Source organism: Pleurodeles waltl, chromosome 3_1 (assembly GCF_031143425.1).
Source record: "Pleurodeles waltl isolate 20211129_DDA chromosome 3_1, aPleWal1.hap1.20221129, whole genome shotgun sequence".
In the NCBI taxonomy this organism is placed as follows: domain Eukaryota; kingdom Metazoa; phylum Chordata; class Amphibia; order Caudata; family Salamandridae; genus Pleurodeles; species Pleurodeles waltl.
In genome coordinates this window covers 283,174,415-283,195,303 of record NC_090440.1, presented here as the reverse complement: position 1 = coordinate 283,195,303, position 20,889 = coordinate 283,174,415, and the positions used below count along the sequence as shown (strand labels likewise).

General features: G+C 45.5%; 1 protein-coding gene across 1 annotated transcript in view; it reads left to right on the top strand.

Annotated features, from left to right (window-relative positions):
- CGNL1 (cingulin like 1) overlaps positions 1–20,889 on the top strand; it is a 485,508-nt gene that overhangs the window by 441,527 nt on the left and 23,092 nt on the right. The window contains exon 16 of the mRNA XM_069222401.1: positions 3,704–3,828. Coding sequence (XP_069078502.1) covers positions 3,704–3,828 — 125 coding nt within the window. The remainder of the gene's footprint in view (positions 1–3,703; positions 3,829–20,889) is intronic.

The following is a 20,889-nucleotide window of genomic DNA, read 5'->3' as shown; positions in this document are numbered from 1 at the left end:
GGCTAGGGCAGTCCTCGGCAGACTGAGAGCCTGTGCTGGCTCTCTCCAGCCCAGCAACAGTGTGGCCAGGCTGGAGACAGCCTACTTTGCATATATGTTTGGCCGACCGGACATGGTCGGCCAAACATACACGTGCATTGAGGGGAGTGCACAGTTCACTCCCCTCACTGCTCATCAACATAGTTTATTGTCCCTTCCTTGTGAAAGGTTTGCAGCTTCTGCTGCTGGGGGGGGGGCTGAGGGGGTGATGCTCCCAAGCTCAAGCGGAGGAGCCGCCGCGGGTTAAACTGTCATTCGGATTTGGCTTCCACCCACCACGATGTGCGGCATGAGTCAGGCCTGTTAGGCCAGCAGCTGCCCTTGCTCTTGGGGTAGGGTGACCAGATTTTAAGGAGCAAAAACCGGGACAGGTCAGACATAAAAGAAGGACTAAAGACTTTACTCTCACTTTTATATCTGGCCTGTCCCGTTTTGTGAATGTGTGCCTGTGCGCGCGTGTGTGTGTGTGTGTGTGTGTGTGTGTGTGTGTGTTTACACACACACACACACACACCCATCACCCAACTCACCTCTCTCTGCTCCCCTCTGGTCTCTCTGCTCGGAGCAGACAGTAAAGGATAAATTACTTTAACTATTTCATACTTTGTTGGCGTCTTTAACTTATGCTTCCCTAGATGATCTGACCTTTGTCCCAAAAACCGGGACATTTATTTAAAATGAAGAGAAGCGTCGGGACACCGGGACAGTCCTCTAAACAAACGGGACTGTCCGGGGAAATCCGGGACGTCTGGCCACCCTAACTTGGGGGAGGATATATTTTTGAACAGTGCATGTTCAAATTGCACTATTTTAATTGTGTATTATACACTAAACCTATTTTGAGAACTAATTGCATAACGAAAAGAATCGCACGAAACCGGCTATTTTGTTTCTTACTTGCACTAGTTCTGACAGCATTTTCCTGATATGGTAAATACCCTCTGCCCCCCCCCCCCCCCCCCCCCCCGGAGATGAAATGCACTTCTGTGCTAGGGTTGGTGGGCCAATACTTCTGTATCCTTTCCAATCTGCATCCTTCTTTTTTGTCATCCCTGTGTGTTTTTGCTCACCACTAAAATGGTGCAAAGAAATCCACGTTGAGTAACAATGAAAGTTATTTGAGTGGAGAGAAGAAACCATTATAATCTTTATGTGTCATGGACTTTCGTGTAGGATGTAATCCTGCCATCTAGTGGCATGATCCGGGAAACGCACTTGTTTTTGACGGAGTATGAAAGCTGCTGCTGTTCATCACGCGGAGTGCCAATTCATATGATTGACTTGCTTTCTGCTCTCAGGTTGTCTTCTTCGCTTTGTGAGTTTCAGTTTTTAGATATCGGGGCTGGAAAGTTAGTACCGTTTACCTCATATACAAATGGTTAACTATGGTGTAATTTGCGTGTTTTTCCATTTCATTTAATTAGCCATAAATTAAACAAAACAGAAACCACATAAATAATGTAAGCAGTTTATGATTTGGCAGTGTGGGCGATTCGTTTATCAGCATTGAAGGCTTGCCGCGAGAGCACTAAAGAGATGTATTTGGAATCCATCCAAGTTATATAGGTGGGTTACAAACGCCAGCAAGAAGGGAGAGGGCACTAACGTGTCTGATCTAGCATTGTGAGCGAGCGATACTGTAGCGTAGCCAGTGTGTCCTGGGCCCGAGTGCAAGGAAGGAAATGCACCCCCTGGCTGTTTTGTGAATTTTAAAACATAACAATAATCAGGGCACAGTGAGCCTCTCGGGCCTTTGGGCCCTGGTTCTACTCTCTTCACCAATGCAATCTACGACCCTGGACTCAGTGCTTAATTTCTAAATAAAAAGGTGCTGGTGCTTAAAGCCCTCCTCAAACACGCGGCTGCTGCTATTAAATGTGTGAACACGGAATACTCAGGCAGCGTAATCCTGAAGCCATCTCGGACTTCTTTAATCCATTTGCAGCCACTCCCTGCCCTTTCATCTCACTCTTTCAGCTTTCTCCGTTTGTGACGCTTTTTCGTTTTTCTCTTCCTCCGTGTTTCCCATATGTGTCTTTTGCTCGGAGCAAATGCTTGAGGCAGAAGAATAAGCCCCGGCCCTCAAAAATAAGTGCCGGTGCTCAGCACCGGGAACAACAAGCATAAATTAAGCACTGCCTGGACTAGACATCTGTCCCTCAGAAGAAGGATTTCAGAACTGTTCCTTTTTCGTTCTTAACTAAGACTGATTTAATGTTGCCTCTAGAGTACGTCAGAGCAATAACGTTCACTGGACTGTCGTGCTCTGACGTACATTACATCTATACAGTACGTGTACCAGAAATTGATTTTCTGATGGTTGCTTGATTCTAGATGATTTACATTTGTGTAGCGTGTCCTGCGTAAGTGGCCAGGAGAGCACATTGCAGATATTTCTTCAGTCATTGGTGGGCCATATGCCCTGGAAGCAGCACTACTGCTCTTAATGCATAGGATGGCGTGTGGTGTTGGTTAAAGTGCATAGTAAATTTATAGGGTAGCACCCGCAGTTGTACTAGTCCAGTGCTTGCTAAATGCAGCTAATGTCAATGGGAAAGGAGTTGTTTGGCCCTGTTTTTTCTTTTCCAGAAACAGACCACATAGTAATGGAACGTTTAGCTTTTGTGCATCCTGGAAAGTAGTCCTACTTGGTGGAATGTGCCCCACTGGCTTCCTATGTCCTGATAGAAAACAGACATTATTGTCACATATAATGCAAAGCTTATTATTTTTCTTCAAAGAGACACAATCTGCACGTTCGGTGTGTGGGAAGGGCTTGTTCTTTCCCTCCGCTCTCCAGAATGATAGCTAGGTGTGGAGTGGACAAGGAAGCAGACTGGAGAAAACACAATTTTCTGTAAATGAGAAATAATAGATTTCACAAAAATCCCTCTAAAGAAGCAAGCATGCATGAGAAAAGGCAACTAAGCAGTGAAAACATAGGCACACCAAACGGACTGACCAGCCTCTTTTTGTAGGGCTGAGTAGTTCTTGACCTAGATGTGGGTAGATTAAAAACAGGAAATCAAAGTCAGCCCTTTTGGATAGGTTTGTTCTAGGACACCTTTATTCTTTTAGTCTAAACCTCCAAAAGTAAACCTTGGCCCTGCATAACTCTCTGTGTGGGGACCCTGGGCCGGGAGTTGGTTGAGGCTTCCTTAGCAGGTGACAGAAGCTGACAGTGGAAGCTGCAACCTGTAAGCTGCTTGGACCATTCTCGAATGGCCCACCCCAAACCTTATCTCCCACCACGATGAGAGAACACCTCCCAAATGAAGCTATAGAGCACACAGGAAACACAGCTGTGCTCAGCAGCCCTCAAGACTATTACAATGAATAAATGTATCCTATTAAAAAGAATTCATATTATAATATGTCATTCTTGTATGAATTGTTTAATATTTATGTTCTCCATTTTAAACAATTTATCTTATGTCTAGCCAACAAGAGTTTTGTATTTTCATGAAACTCTCTTTATATGACTGTGTGAACTTTGCCACGTTATTGAATTGTGACTACATTATCCAGATTCTTAAATATATCTGCATTGAATGAGTTAGGATGCAAGGGAAAAAGCTACTTAAACACACTATGCAATTATTCATTCTAAAGTTGTGCTGTTAATGCTTCAAATGTAACAGTGTGAGTTTTTATCTATTTCTAGAACAAAGATTTGAAAAGTAGAATTTCTCATCTTGAAAACTCATATAGATCAAATAAAGAAGGCCTTGTCGCGCAAATGGAATCCAGGATAGCAGAGCTTGAGGAACGCCTGGAGAGTGATGACCGGTAAGATGTGCTCCACAGTAAGTGCATAAAGAAATGTCTTGAACTTAAAGTCAGGGACTGGATAAAAGTTTAGGTGTCAGAAAAGCTCTGAAGTATCACCTTTGAACCATCTTTCGCGAGCAAGCTGAGTCATCTAGAGGAGGTACCATAATAATAATGTTGAAACTGGTTTAAAAAATACTGTTGCAGCTATTTTGGAAAAAAAGGTGTTTTCAATAACCCCTCCTTATTGGAAGGGCTGTTTTGTATATTGTGTTATTGGGAGAGGGATGCTATTAATGTTCCATATAGGCCTGCATAGCACCCAGAAATAATTGGCCCCTGAATACACTGTAACAGTTTTTTATTTCTCTCTGGGCCATATGGACAGTTCTGGGTTTATTAGCCCTTAAAACATGTAATTTCCCAACTACAATTTTGAATATTAGTTGAATATTATCATCTATTGACACTAGACAATACTGATTTTGAGAGTGCAAGGATGTGGCATCAAACCGCTTTTATTTTGCTTTTGATGGGCCTCCCAGGCCCATCAGGAGTCTGTTTGTCAGGAATCTTTTGATATCAGGAAATTTCCTTCTTGCAGTAGAATGATTTCCCTTCCATTCTTTTATATACCCTTGTGTGTCCTATTACTCCCACTGTTATGTAGCCCACAAACATGTTTTTATATATGTTAATTAATGTGTAAAAATTGTCTAATTGTACCTGCTTTTGTGGTGAGTATTATTAATTTGAATGTAATTGTTCCATAATATTTGGTACAAAAATGCTGTATAAAAGAGTAGTGATGGCATAAGGCATTATAAGTGGACTGGTTGGCTAACATACCAAATTGACGTATTCTCCCTAGGCCCTTGCTTGAGCACTGTATATTATAAACTGGCAAACAATTCACACCTATTATCAGCAACCACAAACGTAAACTTTTTAAGTCTTGATTAAGAGATGCTGCCATAGTACAGAGCTCAGATCTTCAAATGATAGGGTCTTTTCAAGTCCGGATTCAATAAGCAGGGACAGAGTTTTTTCATTTTCACTGGTAGCAGGTAAGGGTGGATCATTCAACTTATTAGCGATCATTAAGTTAGATATATATTCAGTAAGAAAAAAAACATTGTTCAAATATAGTTCATTACAAACTAAAACATAAAAATCCTTGAAAATTCTCTGGTTATGGTTAGGTCCTCATGGTTCTCATAATTCACTCATATGGCAGGCAAACCATAACTCACTCACCAAATGCAATGCTTATGATCTCTAAATATTTATAATAATAAGTGTTCATAGCAGCTCAATGCCATTAAATAACACTACCCAGAGAAATAAATAATACTATATCCATTGGCATATGGTTATTTATTTTAATAGTAAGGTTATATGGCATGTCATCCGGTATTTTATGGATGAATCCATGAGCACTGCATTTGGTGTGTGAGGTATGTTTTGCCAAGAAGTTTCAATTAAACCAAACCTGCACATTTGTGATGACGTTATCCTAGTAATTGTTTTTCAAATAACGTTAATTGAGGCTTCAAAATTATTAGCAACAGGATTGTGACATCAGCAATACAGTAGGAGCATGGAATGCGATTCATCAGTAAGATCTTAACAACTAGAAGAACACCCCCCTCTGCTCTGAGAAAGTATCTTGAAACATACAAAGTGTCATAAAACACATCAATTGGTACCGTGGAACTTCACGAAACAGTATTGGTGTGAGTCTGGTTATCAGAATGTCCAGAGTCTTCCTCAGCATTACAGTCTTTAAGGTCCGCAAACATGGTTTCCCATGTTATGAGGTTATCCGCAAGTTTATTGTCTGTGCGTACATGCTTCATTCTAGTCTCTTCTGCTGTAGCCGAACTCTAAAGTATCCCTGAGCCAGGCTGATACAGGGGGGAGTAGGGCTCAGCCATTTAATTGCTATGTAACGTTTGACCAATGTCAAACCCAACAGAAGGAACTTCCTACTGAGTTTCTTATTTGACGGGGAAGGGAGGAGGCCTAGAAGTATGTGCTTCACGTCAGGTGGTATAGTCCAGCCCGTAGCCTTATGAAGGCTGTTTAATATTTTGGTCCAGTAAAGGGAAAGGGCGTTACATTCCCAGGCCATATGCATAAATCCACCTTCAGAGTCTGGCAACAGGGGCACCTGTCTGCGCATATGGGGTAACATGTTGGGGGAGAGATAGGGTTGGTGGACAAAGTTATATTGCGTGAGTTTAAAGCGATCGAGCTTGCTGTGCAAGCACCCTCATGTATACATTCCCATTTCCTGTCTGTCAAGTCCTCAGGTAGTGATTCCTCCCATCTAGCTTGAATTCGAAGTGGGCAGAGGGGGAGATCAACATGCAGTGCTCGGTATAAGTGTGCAATCAGACATCTTCCACCCACCATATGAAGCATCGTAGTGAGTGTGTGTGTAATAGATGGGGCATCAGGGAATGTGGGCCATATTTTGTAGGCCGTGGCTGAAATCTTTTGATAGTGTAGAAGTTGTCCCGGCTCTAGGGTAAAGGTGTGTATCGCCTCTGCATAGGAGACTAAATGACCCCAAGGATACAGATCACCCAGTGACAAACGTCCCCCCACTTCCAAGCGTTGCACCAACATGGAATCCTCTATTTTCGTAAAAGGTTGTAATATCCATAAAGGGAGTTCTGGAGCATAGGATGCTTTTTGAATCACCCTCTTAACTACATCTTCCAATATCTTGGCCACTAGATGGATTACGTAGGGTGTACCCTGGGGAAGTCTTGAGCCGACCATGAACAGGTTGGCAAGTGGGATGTCTCTGTAATTATCCACCAGGAGTCATGACTCCCACGAGTCTTCCTCATTTAGCGAGTAAATGGAGTGTTGCAGATGTGCAGCCATATAGTACAGTTCCAACTGCAGGACTTCAATCCCACCCCGAGCCCAGGGCCTTTTTAAGGGTGGAGAGGCTGACATGTCTACGCCTGTCCACCCACAATAAGTCATTCAGCATACCATCTATTTGGCGGAAGAAGTGCCTGGGGATTTTTTTAAATCAACAAATTATTTATACATCATAGAACAACATAGGCGAAGATAGAAAAAGATAGAAAAACTATTTATTCATATAAATATATGTTCATTCATCTACATATGCGTCTAAAAATCGTCTTAATGTATTCATCCTAAACGGACATCCCATCTAATAAACAACACACCGAAGGGCAGGCAGTGTAAGAAAAAGTGCTCGTGATAAATGACAGAAAAAAAGAATAATAAATATTCAAATAGATCCAAAACATATACAAAAAAACATTAAAAACAGTCAGTTGGTTCTTCTTTGCTGCATTGACTCCATTCCAAATCCTCAAAGAGTCTAAATCACTTCCTGCATTCCTCCAAGAATCCTATGCATAAACCAATCCAAACTATGACATATACTTCGACGTTTCGACCCCTCAATATCTTGGGCCAAATCACAGCTCCACAATGGGTCTTCTTCAGGACTAACTGATGGGAGTGCCTTAATGTATCCTCTGACTCCGTCACTTTTCTACTTGTCTACTTCACACAAGATTAAATCTGATTCTAAATTACAATTTCTCACCATATACCGGGTCACTGGTCAATTCCATACAATCTTCATCTGTGAGTGAGCCCTCGTAAGACTGATCATTGTCAAAGCCTAAATATGGGCCAGCGGCTTGGACTACCGTACTGTAAAATTCCGGAGGATCAGTGTAGGGGCATAAATGTTAATAAGCCAGAGCCCCTTGTCGGATGATGTAGTGTCCATCTGGGTCCCAGACATGGTGGCAGTGTACAACTGGGACCCCTGGGGCCACCCCGATCAGAACCCCTTGGGCATAACTGGAAAAGAACATGGCATAAAGCTGCCCCCTCCATCGTTTACGAAAAGATGGTATACAAGTGCCTCATATGTGGGTCTCCCGCAGGAAGGCAAAAGAGACTTTATATCTGATTCAAGTATGATACACCCACCACCTTTTTTCAAGTTGGGCTATACTGCAGCCATTCCAGGACATCAGTTTAGTCCGCTGTACTGCCATATATGTAATGAGCTATGTCTATCATAGGTTCCACCCACCCATGACATGTAAATGAGGACTTTTCTCATTTCCTATTTACAGGGTAGGACTGTCGGTGTTGCTGAATGTCACAACAATACACCAGAGCAGAGTACAACCCATTGAACCTGAAAACTCAATTTAATTGCAGGAAAAACAACCCCCCTCCTCCCTGGGCAGTAGTGTTACACCCACTGTGGTCCTGGTTGGGGGATGAGAACTGCTGCCCCATTTCTCAAATCCTAAAAAGGTGATCTATTACTGATCAAAACATATAACACAATCTATAATGGAAACACAAAGTTGCTTTTCTAGAATTGTGGGAAGGAGACAGGGAAACAAAGTATAAAGACCTCAAGTACCCTCTTCCCTCCCACACAGCTCTCTGCTAGAGCTTCCCAACAGAGGAGTCTGAAAAACAGGATATACAGTTCACTAATATTTCAATATCACAATTGATCCATATATACAAGCAAATAAGACATTCACATGTATTCTGAAACCCCATGGACCTAATGGAAACCGGGCTAAGCCCCAACTTTCAGCAGTAAGGGCTTTCAGAGCAGGGGGAGCAGACACTGTCTTATGAAACAGAATTTCTCAGTACAGCCACTAAGCTCAGAGGATCATTCCACCTCGGACCCCCCGCTATGAGAACCTGGGTTTCCCGGTAGGAGTCCCCAGAGCCTGTGATTACTTCCTGCGGCTGAAGCATGCCTTCTGGGCATACAATAATTTTTCCAGTCTGAGAGGGGTTGGAAATCTTCTTTTTCAGCCTTTGGTCAGAGCAATTGGGGTGAGCCGACACAGGGAAATAAGGCATTGAGACCCATCCAAGGACTGAGGAAGCGTGTCCAGCCAGTCACTTGCCTCCGAAGGATGAAAGAAAAACTTAACTGTGCCTTTATATTGAATCTGGAGATTCGTCAGGAAGAGGAGGCTGTATTTCATGCCAAGGAGCTATTTTTTGACTGACATAAAGGTCTTTTGCTGCTCCTGCACACGTTGCATGAAATCAGGGAAGATGGCGATGGGAACACCCTGATACAATTTGGAGGCCCGTGTACTCTGCAGTATAGTGTCCAGATCTCGAAAGTTGAAAAGATGAGCTATTATGGCCCTCGGAGGAGCCCCGGGTCTTGGGGGCGGGACTAACGCTCTATGGGCACATTCATTGGTAAAGGATTTAGAAAGACGTTTGGGTTTAAGAGTCGTTGTGATCCAGTCATATAGGAGCAACTCCACGGAAGGCACTTCTGCCTTCTCGGGGAACCCAACAAATCAGAGATTGTTCCACCTGGATCTGCCCTCGGCGTCTTCCGCACATTCATCAATGCTGGTCGTACGTTTTTGGAGCGATATGACAGTAGTGCGTAAATCACAAACTTCTTGGTGCAGCTCCTCCACATTGCGTTCAGTCTGTGACATTCTGTCTAAATTTTTCCAGAGATCTCTTCATAAAAGGGTGACTCAGCAATCTTGTTGACCACTACGGTCTTAGAGTGCCGGATCGCCCTCATTAAATCCAGCAGTGAGGGGCCCAGATTCACCAGGTCTGTGGAGGGTGTGTCAGCCTTTCGGGACCCCCCGTCCTCCATATGATCTGAAGATGGGAGCGATTGGGTGAAGTTACTTATTTTATTTGCATAGGCAGCTTTTGAGTGCTTATCCTTTTTCATGACAAGTATTATGTGTTTCAGGATATCCTCTGCCAAAGCTGAGCAATGTCCAAGGAAGGACTCCCCTGGAGGAAGCAAACTGACCCTTTGAGTAGACAATGTGGAATGTCACATCAGCGGTCTTGAGAAGATTCTATTGAGTGATCACTGCAAGGTAGGGCCCAATGGGGGGGCTGACACCCTGGTCCCAGGAAGGATGAACGCAAGATAGAGAAGAAAGGAGAAGGCACCCAGGCGCGAATCCCACAAGAGATCCTCAAGTCAGGTCCAGTACTCCTGTTATTCCCAGGTGCGTTTCCTGTGCAGGAGGCATGGGGGGTAAAAGGGATTGAAAGATATCACCCCCATGTGTAGTATCTAAGTGCACTGCAATGCTCTTGGCCTCCTGCCCCCCGCACCGTGGTCACAGGGTCCGGCTCCCAACACAGCTCCCCTCCACTGCTGTCCAAGCCCCAGGGCACGTGCACACATTTCAAAAGAATGGCTGGCGAACCAGCGTCACTCAAAGGAGCAGCTGCGGAGGAGGTTGGGGCCAGGCTCTTCTCACCCCAGGGCCCGACCAGACCTCCGACACGCTCGGCACCAATGTCCTCCCTCTCGGCACGCTCCGTCTCCTCAAGGCCACCCACTCCACCCTGCTGGGCTGTCCGGGGCGGAGAAGGAGGAAAGGGGCTCTGGAAACACTCTGACCACAGCTCACTGACCCAGGACAGAGGCAGCAAACAAGTGCACCGAGTCCAGGAATTCAAGATGGCGGCTGGATGCGGGGCAGAGCCGGGCACTCATCCGATCAGCCGTCTGGCCACCTGCCGCCAGTGTGGTCTCTCCACGGTCCTGCCCAAGGCACACATTATCAGCGGGGATCGCCGCAGGCCAGACCATCCCTCTCAATCACTTCACTCCAGAGCAGCCGGACCGTATCTTGCTCCCTGCGTGGCCACTCGAGCTCTGGGTTGTTCCTACCAGAGTACAGGTGAACCGAGTAAATACACTCGGAGTCGTAAGGGAGTACTCTGAAGCCAGGGGGCAGAAACGAGTGTAGACGGCCGGATTGTGTGCAGGATTAAGGCAGGATAATAACAGTTTGTGCTGGAGCTCGCAAGGAACGTCTAGTCAGCCGTCTTACTTGGCTCCTCCCCTCTCCTGTTAATTTTACATTTATCAATTTTCCACCTGAGTGGGTTTTGCATAATGTGAATACATTATAAAAGAGCAATAAAAAGCCATCAAAGTGCCTACCAATATGTCTTTAAACCCAGCAGCTTTACATTTATTGATAAACACTCCATTCAAAAGACACTTTTCAGCATTCAGTGGCTCCATTCTTTGCTAACATACTAGCAGACCTTATAGTTGTGATTTCCATTGTTAGAACCCAACTGTGGCTAACATGTACTGATGACATATATTTATTACGGGTGGGAGTAATTGATGGAATTTGATTCAGCGGAATTCCATGGAATTACACTAAATGTCCGCTAGACTCTAATTAATTCCGCTGTAGGGCGGGGAGGACATTTGGTGCTATTTTCTTAGTGCAAAATGAATCCTCACATCTAAAAATGGATTTAGGGATGCATTTTGCACTGAGAAATAGCGCTGCCTAATAGCAAATACACTTACAGTGCATACCCCTCGGTGCCCTCACATTCCCTCTAGTGATTACTGCAGATTATGTAAGGCCACCCAGGAGTATGTGCTGTAAGTACATTTGGGATTTAGCACTGCTGGCCCCACCCTTCGCCACCCTTACATACTCTGACGTAATCAGAGTAGCCAGGGTTACAGTTAGCACACAGAGAGAGATATCTGGAGATATAGACATCTGTTGTGGCTTGAGGCAGGTGTGTGTGCTGGCCCCACTTATATTCATTTTATATATTAATGCGCTTAACCCATTTTTAACTAAATTTACCCTTGATGTACCAAAACTTTAAGGCATGCTTTTGTAGACACTTTTATATGCAGATGACGCAGTGCTTAAGGCACGCACACCAAGGGCCGTGTGTTGGCTGGTGCTTGCCTTTGTGGATTTCGTGGCTGCTTTGGATTTACACATTTTGCCAAATCACACATCATGACCTGTGGTCCACAATACAACAGCTTTCAACTTTATCTGTTGATGCTAATTCTAAGTAGTACTAGCACTTTATCTTACTTGGTGCTAATTTTCTCTAACTTAGGGTCTTGGACTCCTAACATTGATGAGTGCAGGTTAAAGCAGTCTAGGACAACTGGCACCCTATGTGCTCTCCCACAACCAATAGGGGCAGGTTCTCCCCTGCCACCCTTATTACAGCTATATAAGTCACAGTGCATATCTATTGCAGTGTACAGGGTGGAGTTGTGGGGTATTTAACATTGTGAGACTATTCACCGTGAAAAAAACCGATTCTGCAGGAAACTCATTTCAGCCTCCATATCATCAATCAATCAATCAATCAGTGTATTTGTAGAGCGCACTACCACCCGCGAGGGTCTCAAGGCGCTGAGGGGGGGGAGAAGTGCTGCTACTGCTCGAACAGCCAGGTCTTAAGTCGCTTCCTGAAAGTCAGCATGTCTTCGGTCTGTCGTAGGGGCTAGGGAAGGGTGTTCCAGGTCTTGGCGGCGAGGTGGGAGAAGGATCTGCCTCCGGTAGTCGTTCTTTGGATGCGGGGGACAGTTGTGAGGGCGAGGTCGGCTGAGCGGAGTTGGCGGGATGGTGAGTCGTCTGAGGTAGACTGGACCGGTGTTGTGGAGCGCCTTGTGTGCGTGGGTGAGGAGCTTGAAGGTTATCCTTTTGTTGACGGGGAGCCAGTGTAGGTCTCTTAGAAGGGGAGTGATGTGGCTGTGGCGGTGGGCATTGAGGATCAGGCATGCGGAGGCTTTTTGTATGTGTTGCAGTCGTTTGAGGAGTTTGGCTCGGGCTCCTCCGTAGAGGGCATTTCCATAGTCAAGTTTGCTGCTGACGAGGGCTTGGGTGACTGTTCTTAATGTATCTCTGGGGATCCATCTGTAGATCTTGCGGAGCATGCAGAGGGTGTTGAAGCAGGATGAGGAGACGGTGCTGACTTGCTTGATCATGGAGAGTGTTGAGTCGAGGATGACGTCCAGGTTGCGTGCTTGGTTGGTGGTGGGTGTGTTGGGGCTGATCCCAGAGCGGTCGGCCACCAGGAGTCGTCCCAGGCTGAAGGATTGGTGCTGAGGATGAGGACCTCTGTCTTATCTGAGTTCAACTTCAGTTTGCTGTTCCTTATCCATTCGGCGACAGCCTTCATTCCTTCGTGGAGATTGGATTTGGCGGTGAGGGGCTCATTGGTGAGGGAGATGATGCTGAAGTTGTGTAGCCGGGTGACATGGGCGAGCGGGGCCATGTAGACGTTGAATAGTGTAGGGCTGAGCGACGATCCTTGGGGAACGCCGCAGATGATCTTGGAGGCTTCAGAGCGGAAAGGGGGGAGGCGGACACTCTGGGTTCTGCCAGAGAGGAAGGAGGTGGTCCACTCAGAGCTTGGTCCCGGACCCCTGCGTTGTGGAGGCGTGTGCGTAGGATGCGGTGGCAGACGGTGTCGAAGGCGGCCGAGAGGTCCAGGAGGATGAGGGCTGCAGTTTTGCTGTTGTCAAGCAGGGCCCTGATGTCGTCAGTGGCGGCGATGAGGGCGGTTTCGGTACTGTGGTTGCTGCGGAACCCTGACTGGGATGGCTCCAGAATGTTGTTTTCTTCGAGGTAGTGGGTCAGTTGTCTGTTGACGATCTTCTCAATGACCATGGCCAGGAATGGGAGCTGGGAGATGGGACGGAAGTTCTTGAGGTCTCTCGGGTCCGCCATGGGTTTCTTGAGTATGGGTGTGATCTCAGCATGCTTCCAGCTCTCGGGGTAGGTCGCGGTCTCGAAGGAGATGTTGATGACTTTTCAGAGATGGGGTGCGATGGTGTCGCTTGCTTTGTTAAAGATGTGGTGTGGGCATGGGTCTGACGGAGATCCAGAGTGGATCGTGCTCATGGGTTTGATTGTGTCGTCTTCGTTCACGTTGGCCCAGACGAGCTGGGGGTCGTAGTTGAAGATGGGTGGAGAGTCTGAAGAGTCAGTGATTGGCAGGGTGGTCTGGCTGTTGAAGCTGTCGTGGATGTCTGTGATTTTGTGGTGGAAGAAGGCGGCGAGGGAGTTGCACAGGTCTTGTGAAGGTGGGTTGTCGTTTGCGCGGGAGCTGGGGTTGGAGAGTTCATTCACGATGTTGAAGAGCTCCTTGCTGTTGTGTGCGTTGTTGTCCAGGCGGTCTTTGAAGGAGGCTTTTTTGGCAGATCTGATGAGGTGATGGTGATTGCGGATGGCGTTCTTGAATGCGGCATGGTTGTCTGGTGTCTGTTCGAGGAGCCACTTTCTCTCCAGTTTCCGGCAGGGGGCTCGAAGGTCTGAGGTGAACCAGCTGGTTCTCTTGTTGGTGCTTCTGTTGGAAGGTTTATTGAGCGGGGTGGGTCCTCGATCCAGCGCCAGAGGTTGCAAGCAGCGAGGTCGGGATTGGTGGGTTCGGTGGGTGGTTTTCGGGCGAGGCTGGTGTTCAGCTGGTCTTGGCTGATTTTGCTCCAGTTGCGGTGGGGGATCTGTTGGGTGCGGTGGTTGCAGCGGTGGTCGGTCCATGGGAGTTCGGTGGTGTGGCTGAAGGTGACGTGGGGCTGGCGGAGAAGACGGGGTCCAGCGTGTGGCCATCGGAGTGTGTTGGATAGTGACGAGTTGTCTGAGTCCGAGGGTGGCGAGGTTGTCAATTAGGGTGGTGGAGTTGGGGTCGCTGTTATTCTCTAGGTGAAAGTTCAGGTCGACATTGTCGGCGGAGGGTAGGGTGTGCCTGCTAACGAGGTCGTGATGGAGTTGCAGAACTGAGGCCATGGTCCGGGGCGTCTGTAGATGAGGGTTCCTCTGAGGGTGGTGGTGGTATGGATCTGGAAGTGCAGGTGTTCGGTGGTGCTGAGGGTGTCGTCGGTACAGGTCGTGACCCTGATGGTGTTCTTGTGGATGATGGCGATTCCGCCTCTGACTCCATTGGTGCGATCCCTGCTGGTGATCTTGTAGCCATCCGGAATGGCTATGGCGATGTCTGGGGCCAAAGAGGCGTTCAGCCAGGTCTCCGTCAGGAAGGTGTCGATCAAGTCCCAGAGTTCGATGGTGCATTTGCGTGCGGAGCGGGTGTTTAGTAGGATGCATCGGAGGTAGTTGTGGTCAGGTTCAGCTGGAGGTTTGGCGATTTCGAGGCTGGTGAGGCCTCAGTTCCGGCAGGTGAAGGGTCCCTGGGTGTGCTCAGAGGAGGCCAGGAAGCATGCGTGTGCACTTCCGGTGTTGAGTGTGTGGAGGGTGCTGGCGGTGTAATGGCATTGCTGGCCGTTGAGGTCTTGGGGACCAGGGATCCTGGTGCTGGGCACAGTCCAGGCGCGGAGGGGCTTGCCTCTGGCGCACCAGCGCACAGCGGCCGCCATTAAGAAGGGGAGGTGGGAGGAAGGAGCAGCGGGGAGGAGGGAGGGGGTGGACCAATGGGAGCACGAGGGGGGCGGGGACGCAGCGGCAGGGCCGGGGAACCGGCAAGAACCGGAGGAGAAGCAAGGCAGCAAGAACGGCACAGAAAACGAAGCAGGGCACAGACAAGGGCACAAATGCAAGAATCACAGGTCTGAAACGAAATTTGATGTGCAGGCAACGAAATACAGGGCAGGTGCAGAGAGTGCTAGATACTCCTTACCAGAACAACAGCGGCAGCGAGGCAGGAGGAGGGGGTCAGGGACATGGGGGCAGAATGGAGTGGTCTGCCCAACACGAGGACTCGTTCCTGGCCTTAAGGGAGGTCAGGGGTCACTATCATCCTCCCATCTAATTCACCACAAAGGGCTGGGTCTCCCCTATTTAGACGACATTATCAGAGCCCAGCCGGCACCATTGTGGCTATTAATTTGGAGAAACAAGGAGGCTGCTCAGTCAAGAGATATTGTACTGGAGTGCTGTCATGTGAAAGAGGTCTTTGAATTCCCTGGTTAGGGTATGTTAAAATTGGCCGGCAATGCGCCTTTACTTAAAACATGCAAAATTCAAGTAAAAGGCATGTTCGACAAGCACTTTGACTGTGCACGCTCGAGGAGAATAGGAGTAGTGGCTGAGAAGCCCAGTATTATTAACTATTTTAGCTCGCTCACACTAAATTTCCCCACTGATTATTTGTGTAAAATATTTGTTGTGCTTTCCGCTAGGTTTTAGGAAGAGTTTAGATGATAGTCCATGTCCTTGTGATGGCAAGTCTGGAAATCAATGATGCATTTTGCACTTTTGCACTTCCCACTTTGCGCTGTTTTGTAAATTTTATGAAAGGTACACCTGACATTTTTTAATTTATTTTTTAAAGAAGAAATGTTTCAACATTAGACATTGCAGATTAGCCTTTAATTTTTTATTGTAGCTGTCAGATATGATGTGTTTTTGCATACCGTGTCCTTTTTAAGATCTGCTGTGAGGGCCCGCAGTACTATGCTCCTATCATGTTGCTATGATGTCTTATTGCTTTATTGCTTTGATATTGCTCTAACAATAGCTTTGCACTGTTTTATTATCTGATTTTATATTGTGTAATTTTCTTTGTGCATGTCACGTTTATGGATGCATATTGCCTCTAATTAAAGTTTTCTGTATCTGAATCACTGCAGAGCATACCCCTCGATGCCTTACATACCCAGCAGCAGTTACTGCAGAGTATGTAAGGACACAGAGGGGTGTACACTGCTGTGCATACCCTTCGGCACCTTTACATACTCATCGTATATAAACCTCATATACTCTGAGTATATTTGTGCGCCGAGGGGTATGCACAGCAGTGCAGTCAGTGGTTTTTAAACAGGGCCAGAAGAGGGAGCTGCTCCTGTAGGTTTAAAAATCACAGCAGATTAAAGTTTAATTTGCAGTGTTTTTTAAACATAGAAGGATTGCTCCCACTTCCAGCCCTGTTTAAAAACCAAACTGTGCTGATTAATGATGCTAGCAGAGCAGTGAAATTTATTAGTAATTCCGTGTTACAAGAGTAACGCGGAATTACTAAATGCCTCCAATTCTGCTGGTGAAATTAAAAGTTCCACCCACACCTAACATTTATAGCATGGACGGCATTAAATAGAAAACCGATGGATTTACAGCTTATATTAACATTCTTCTTCTTACCATCATACACATCAGTAGCAATTGCACATGCAACTTCCTTTCCTTCTGTAGATGTTCTACCCAGTATTCATGAAGAGCAAATCATAAAATATTTGTACAACAAGCCAACGGATGCGCTTGTGCTTTTGACAAAGTGTCTAATTGAGCAAGGCTGATGGTACAAGTTATGGTGTGCCTTACATTCAGCGTTTCCTCCCACTTAGCTGGGATCTTCTGTGAAGCTGTTCTGCTCCGAATGTCCAGATTCTGGAGCTGCATGTTTGGAGATCGAGTGGTGTCAACTAGAATCCTTTTGCCTCCCTGATGAGGTTACAGACATCATCTTGGTGGCCAGATTGTCTGACACCAAATCCATCTGTGCAAGTTAGCAGAGCAAGTCTACGCAGCAGACCGAGCCTGAAGACATTAATCCTTTTGCATCTCACCTGTCCATTGTCTTTAGATTTGCACTGTACCTTACACATTAAGGTGTGGCGGTGGCCACAGTTAAAAGCTTTCTGGCTGCTCTGTCTGCGTTTAGGAGTTTTCTTGAGCAATCTTCACTATTGGTGCTAAGGCGCTCAAAGAGCAGAGCTGTGACCAAATGCACCATTTCGAATTAGGTCATCCACTGTGTCAAGATGTGCTATAGCATGGCAAGCAAATGTGCTTATTCCACAAGGACCATGGCTGCTTCCATGGCTGTTGCCAGAAGAGTCCTGGATGCCTGGCAGCTACACAGTCCCATCCTAGTGTACATTTGTAAATCACTCTAACTAGTGTCTCATGCATGCAGTCATGGGTATTTTGCAGAAGCTGTATTGCATCATTTTTTTAACTGACCCTACTCCTACCTTCTAGGGATGTTTCATTCATAAGATGAGAAAACTGCATTAAGATGTATCCATCTCCTCACTGCCCTGCGCTGCCTCTTCCCTTATGAGCCAGTGCAGGTTTAATGAGATAAGATGTGCAAATATTTTATGTGTACTATTTGTCTGCTGTGGCCCTCAGTTCCTTGCCACATGATTTGCTAAGGATCAAATAAAATTACCATGAAATGATAGTGCACAGTTTGTTGGCAAATATACTTGGGTAATGTGATATCCAGTGGTGAATTTGCGGCTGAGACCGTGGCACCACCTTCTGACTCTTATGACATAGTGCAGCAGGAAAATAGTCTGAAGCAATGCAATGTAAGGAATCTGTGGTAAGATTACGGATCCACCAGAAATATAGTCATCAAAGCAGAAATATTGCAGCAGGAAAATACTCTGAAGCAATACAATGTAAGGAATCTGTGGTAAGATTACGTATCCACCAGAAATATAGTCATAACATTTTCTATTAGCAAAGCGCAAAACCTCAGCATGTCACACAAGTCGAAGTTTAAGATGGTGGACATACTCTTGGGCCTGTAGTGTGTTCTGAGGCTAGGTCTCTTTATGGCAATGAGAAGCAGCAAGTCCCCTGTCTTTACCACAGGCTTCAGCAACTAGGGATCACTGCAGGGTGTGCTTTCTATTGATTTCTATAGATTCGGAAGGAGAATTTCTGTATTTGTTGCGCTGAAACCTCTTATACACTGACTGTTGCGGAGAAAGATAAAGTGCAGTTGTTTAATGATATGCGTATCTTAGAATTGGACAAGGCAACTGTGGTTCTATGAGTTGCTTACACATTTCAGGTAGCCCGCAGCTGACAATGACCATGGGACCTTCTCATTACGATCCGGCATCTCTCAACCGATGGGTTTGGCTCCAGCATTCATAGAGTTTGGGCACTGGAGGCCGGATTGAATGGAAGCACTAACTACTTCTGGAGCAGAATCTGCCCATGCTGCATAAATGGAATAGGTGCTGTCCCTGCTGGTCAGAAAAGGCATGCATCTCTTGTTGAGTGATGTGCAGGAACTGTTAGCTTGGGCTTGGTTATCACAGGACTTTCTGAATGGCTTGTTGTTAGTTAAAAGACCAGTGCTAATGTGGGAACTCCCCATGGGCATGCCTCATGTTGAAGCTCATTGAGCAGATACATCGCTGTGTTGTTTGCAACATGAGGCTCAATTTTAAATGTTAACAGACAAGTATTAGAATCCACATGCCTCCTATTATATAGACATTCCAGAACAGAACCCACCCTTAAAGGTATAGGTTTCCATTCTAATGCAAACATATATGAAACAAAGACCTAAGCATACACATTTGTATAGATGTGCATTGTCCTAATAAACCCATGGAAATGAAGAAATTAGAGTTAAGGCAATCTGAGTAAAATATTAATAGTTCAAAATGAGGTATGAAATTCTTGAGGAGCTGTTTTTTAAAATTATTTCCCCCTTATTTCTGGAGCATCCTTCAGAGTTCTCTGAGACATTACCTCCTTTTGTATGACCTATCCATGATTTGTCTTCCCTCGCACACACCACTCCTCAGCATTTACCTATTGCTTTACTCTTCACCATGCCATACAGTCATGCAGCTCAAAACACAAATCTTGCCATCCCCTGTCTTCCCTGAATTCCTAAACATGTTTATGACTTGCATTGCTCGGGTAAACTTGCACCATTTTTCATATCTACAACCACAATCTTCACCCCGTGTCCCATATGTATGATCAAAGACCAAGCTTTCCTTTTTATCAGAGTATTTCCTTTTTCTGTTGCAATCTCGATTCTTTTCTTTATACCACTTGTCCTCTTCCAACACTGTCTTACATCAAGCAACCAATTTGTTGTCGGCGTTTCTTCCTCTAAACAATGTAAGAGGTGTTATAGCATAGTTTTGATGTGTCGACATCCTGTAAGCTGAGAATCTGTTCTGTAGCTGTTAAGTTACTTTACTTTCCAGTTAAGTCAATTGACCCTCAGCTGTATGCTTTCTTGTATTGAATCATTAAATCTCTTGATTACATTGTAAATTTCCAGGTGGTATGGGGTGCATTTTCCGTGGGGTGGTCCCACCATGCTTCAAAGTGCTTTACACTTCTTTTGAGCAGAATTGCCTCCGATTATTTGTTGAAATCGCTCTATTAAAACCTTTATGAAACTCATCTAGAACCGATGTTACTCACCCATTGAACCTCTTGTCATTAGGAAAACTGGCTAACCAGCACACATAAGAATGGAGTGACTTGTTTGCCCCTTAAAGGTCATATTATATCCAGGACTACATCCTCTTAAGGGTTTTAAGGTTCTTGTCACTCCTGTAACAGTTACAGCAATCACTAATCAATATTTCTACTTACAGATCAGTCCTCGGCCACCAAAAGTTTAATCTAATTCTGTCCTTTTTTTCACTACTACAAGATTTCTCTCATGAACTAAGTCAATTAGTCTTTGCCCCAATTATGCTGGAGTAATCAACCTCATTCCTCCAAACACCTACTCTTCCTTTTCTACATACATACCTTGGAGGGATTGCTCATTTCATTGTACATGATACCTTTTATGGTCCAGTTCAGACCCAATTCTGTCAATTCTCTTAGTTGCCTGAAAACCTCTACAAGGGAGAGCGCTTCTATTTTCTATTCTTCCTCTGAAACTTCCCCAATACCTACCACACACTCTTTTATGCAACCATCATCCTCTTTCCTATCTTCTCAACCACCATATGTGGCTAATCTTGGCCAACAGCCAACTACATTTTTCATGGCCTTTGGCCTATGCTCTACGTGGAACATATATTCTTGTAAGCTCACAACCCAAGACCTTATTCTTGCAGAGTCCACATCCAAGCCTTTGCTGGAAAACAAAAATCATGCAGTGGCTTATGATGTAATATTACACCCTGCGGAAATTGCTAAATTTGTAGATCACCCAATTTACAGCCAATCCTTCCTTCTCAATTATGGGATAGTTAAGTTCTATACCTATTAAGGACCTGGACGTAAAATCAGGTTTCCTTTTTCACTGCAGTCTGCATCAAGACAGTACCAAACCCTTTTGAGCAGGAATCTTTGGCTGCAATATCTGTCCCAAAGAGAATAGCCTGTAAATCAAGAGTTTCTCTAAGTAGATTTTTATCATCTGAAACTCCTCAATGCATCCTTTATCCCATTGAAAGTCAACATTTTCCTTGGTCTAATCGTACTTAACTTCTCTGGCAATTTTCAACAAACCCACTGTAAAATTACACCATACCTAAGAACGACAATAACTCCTCCTTTT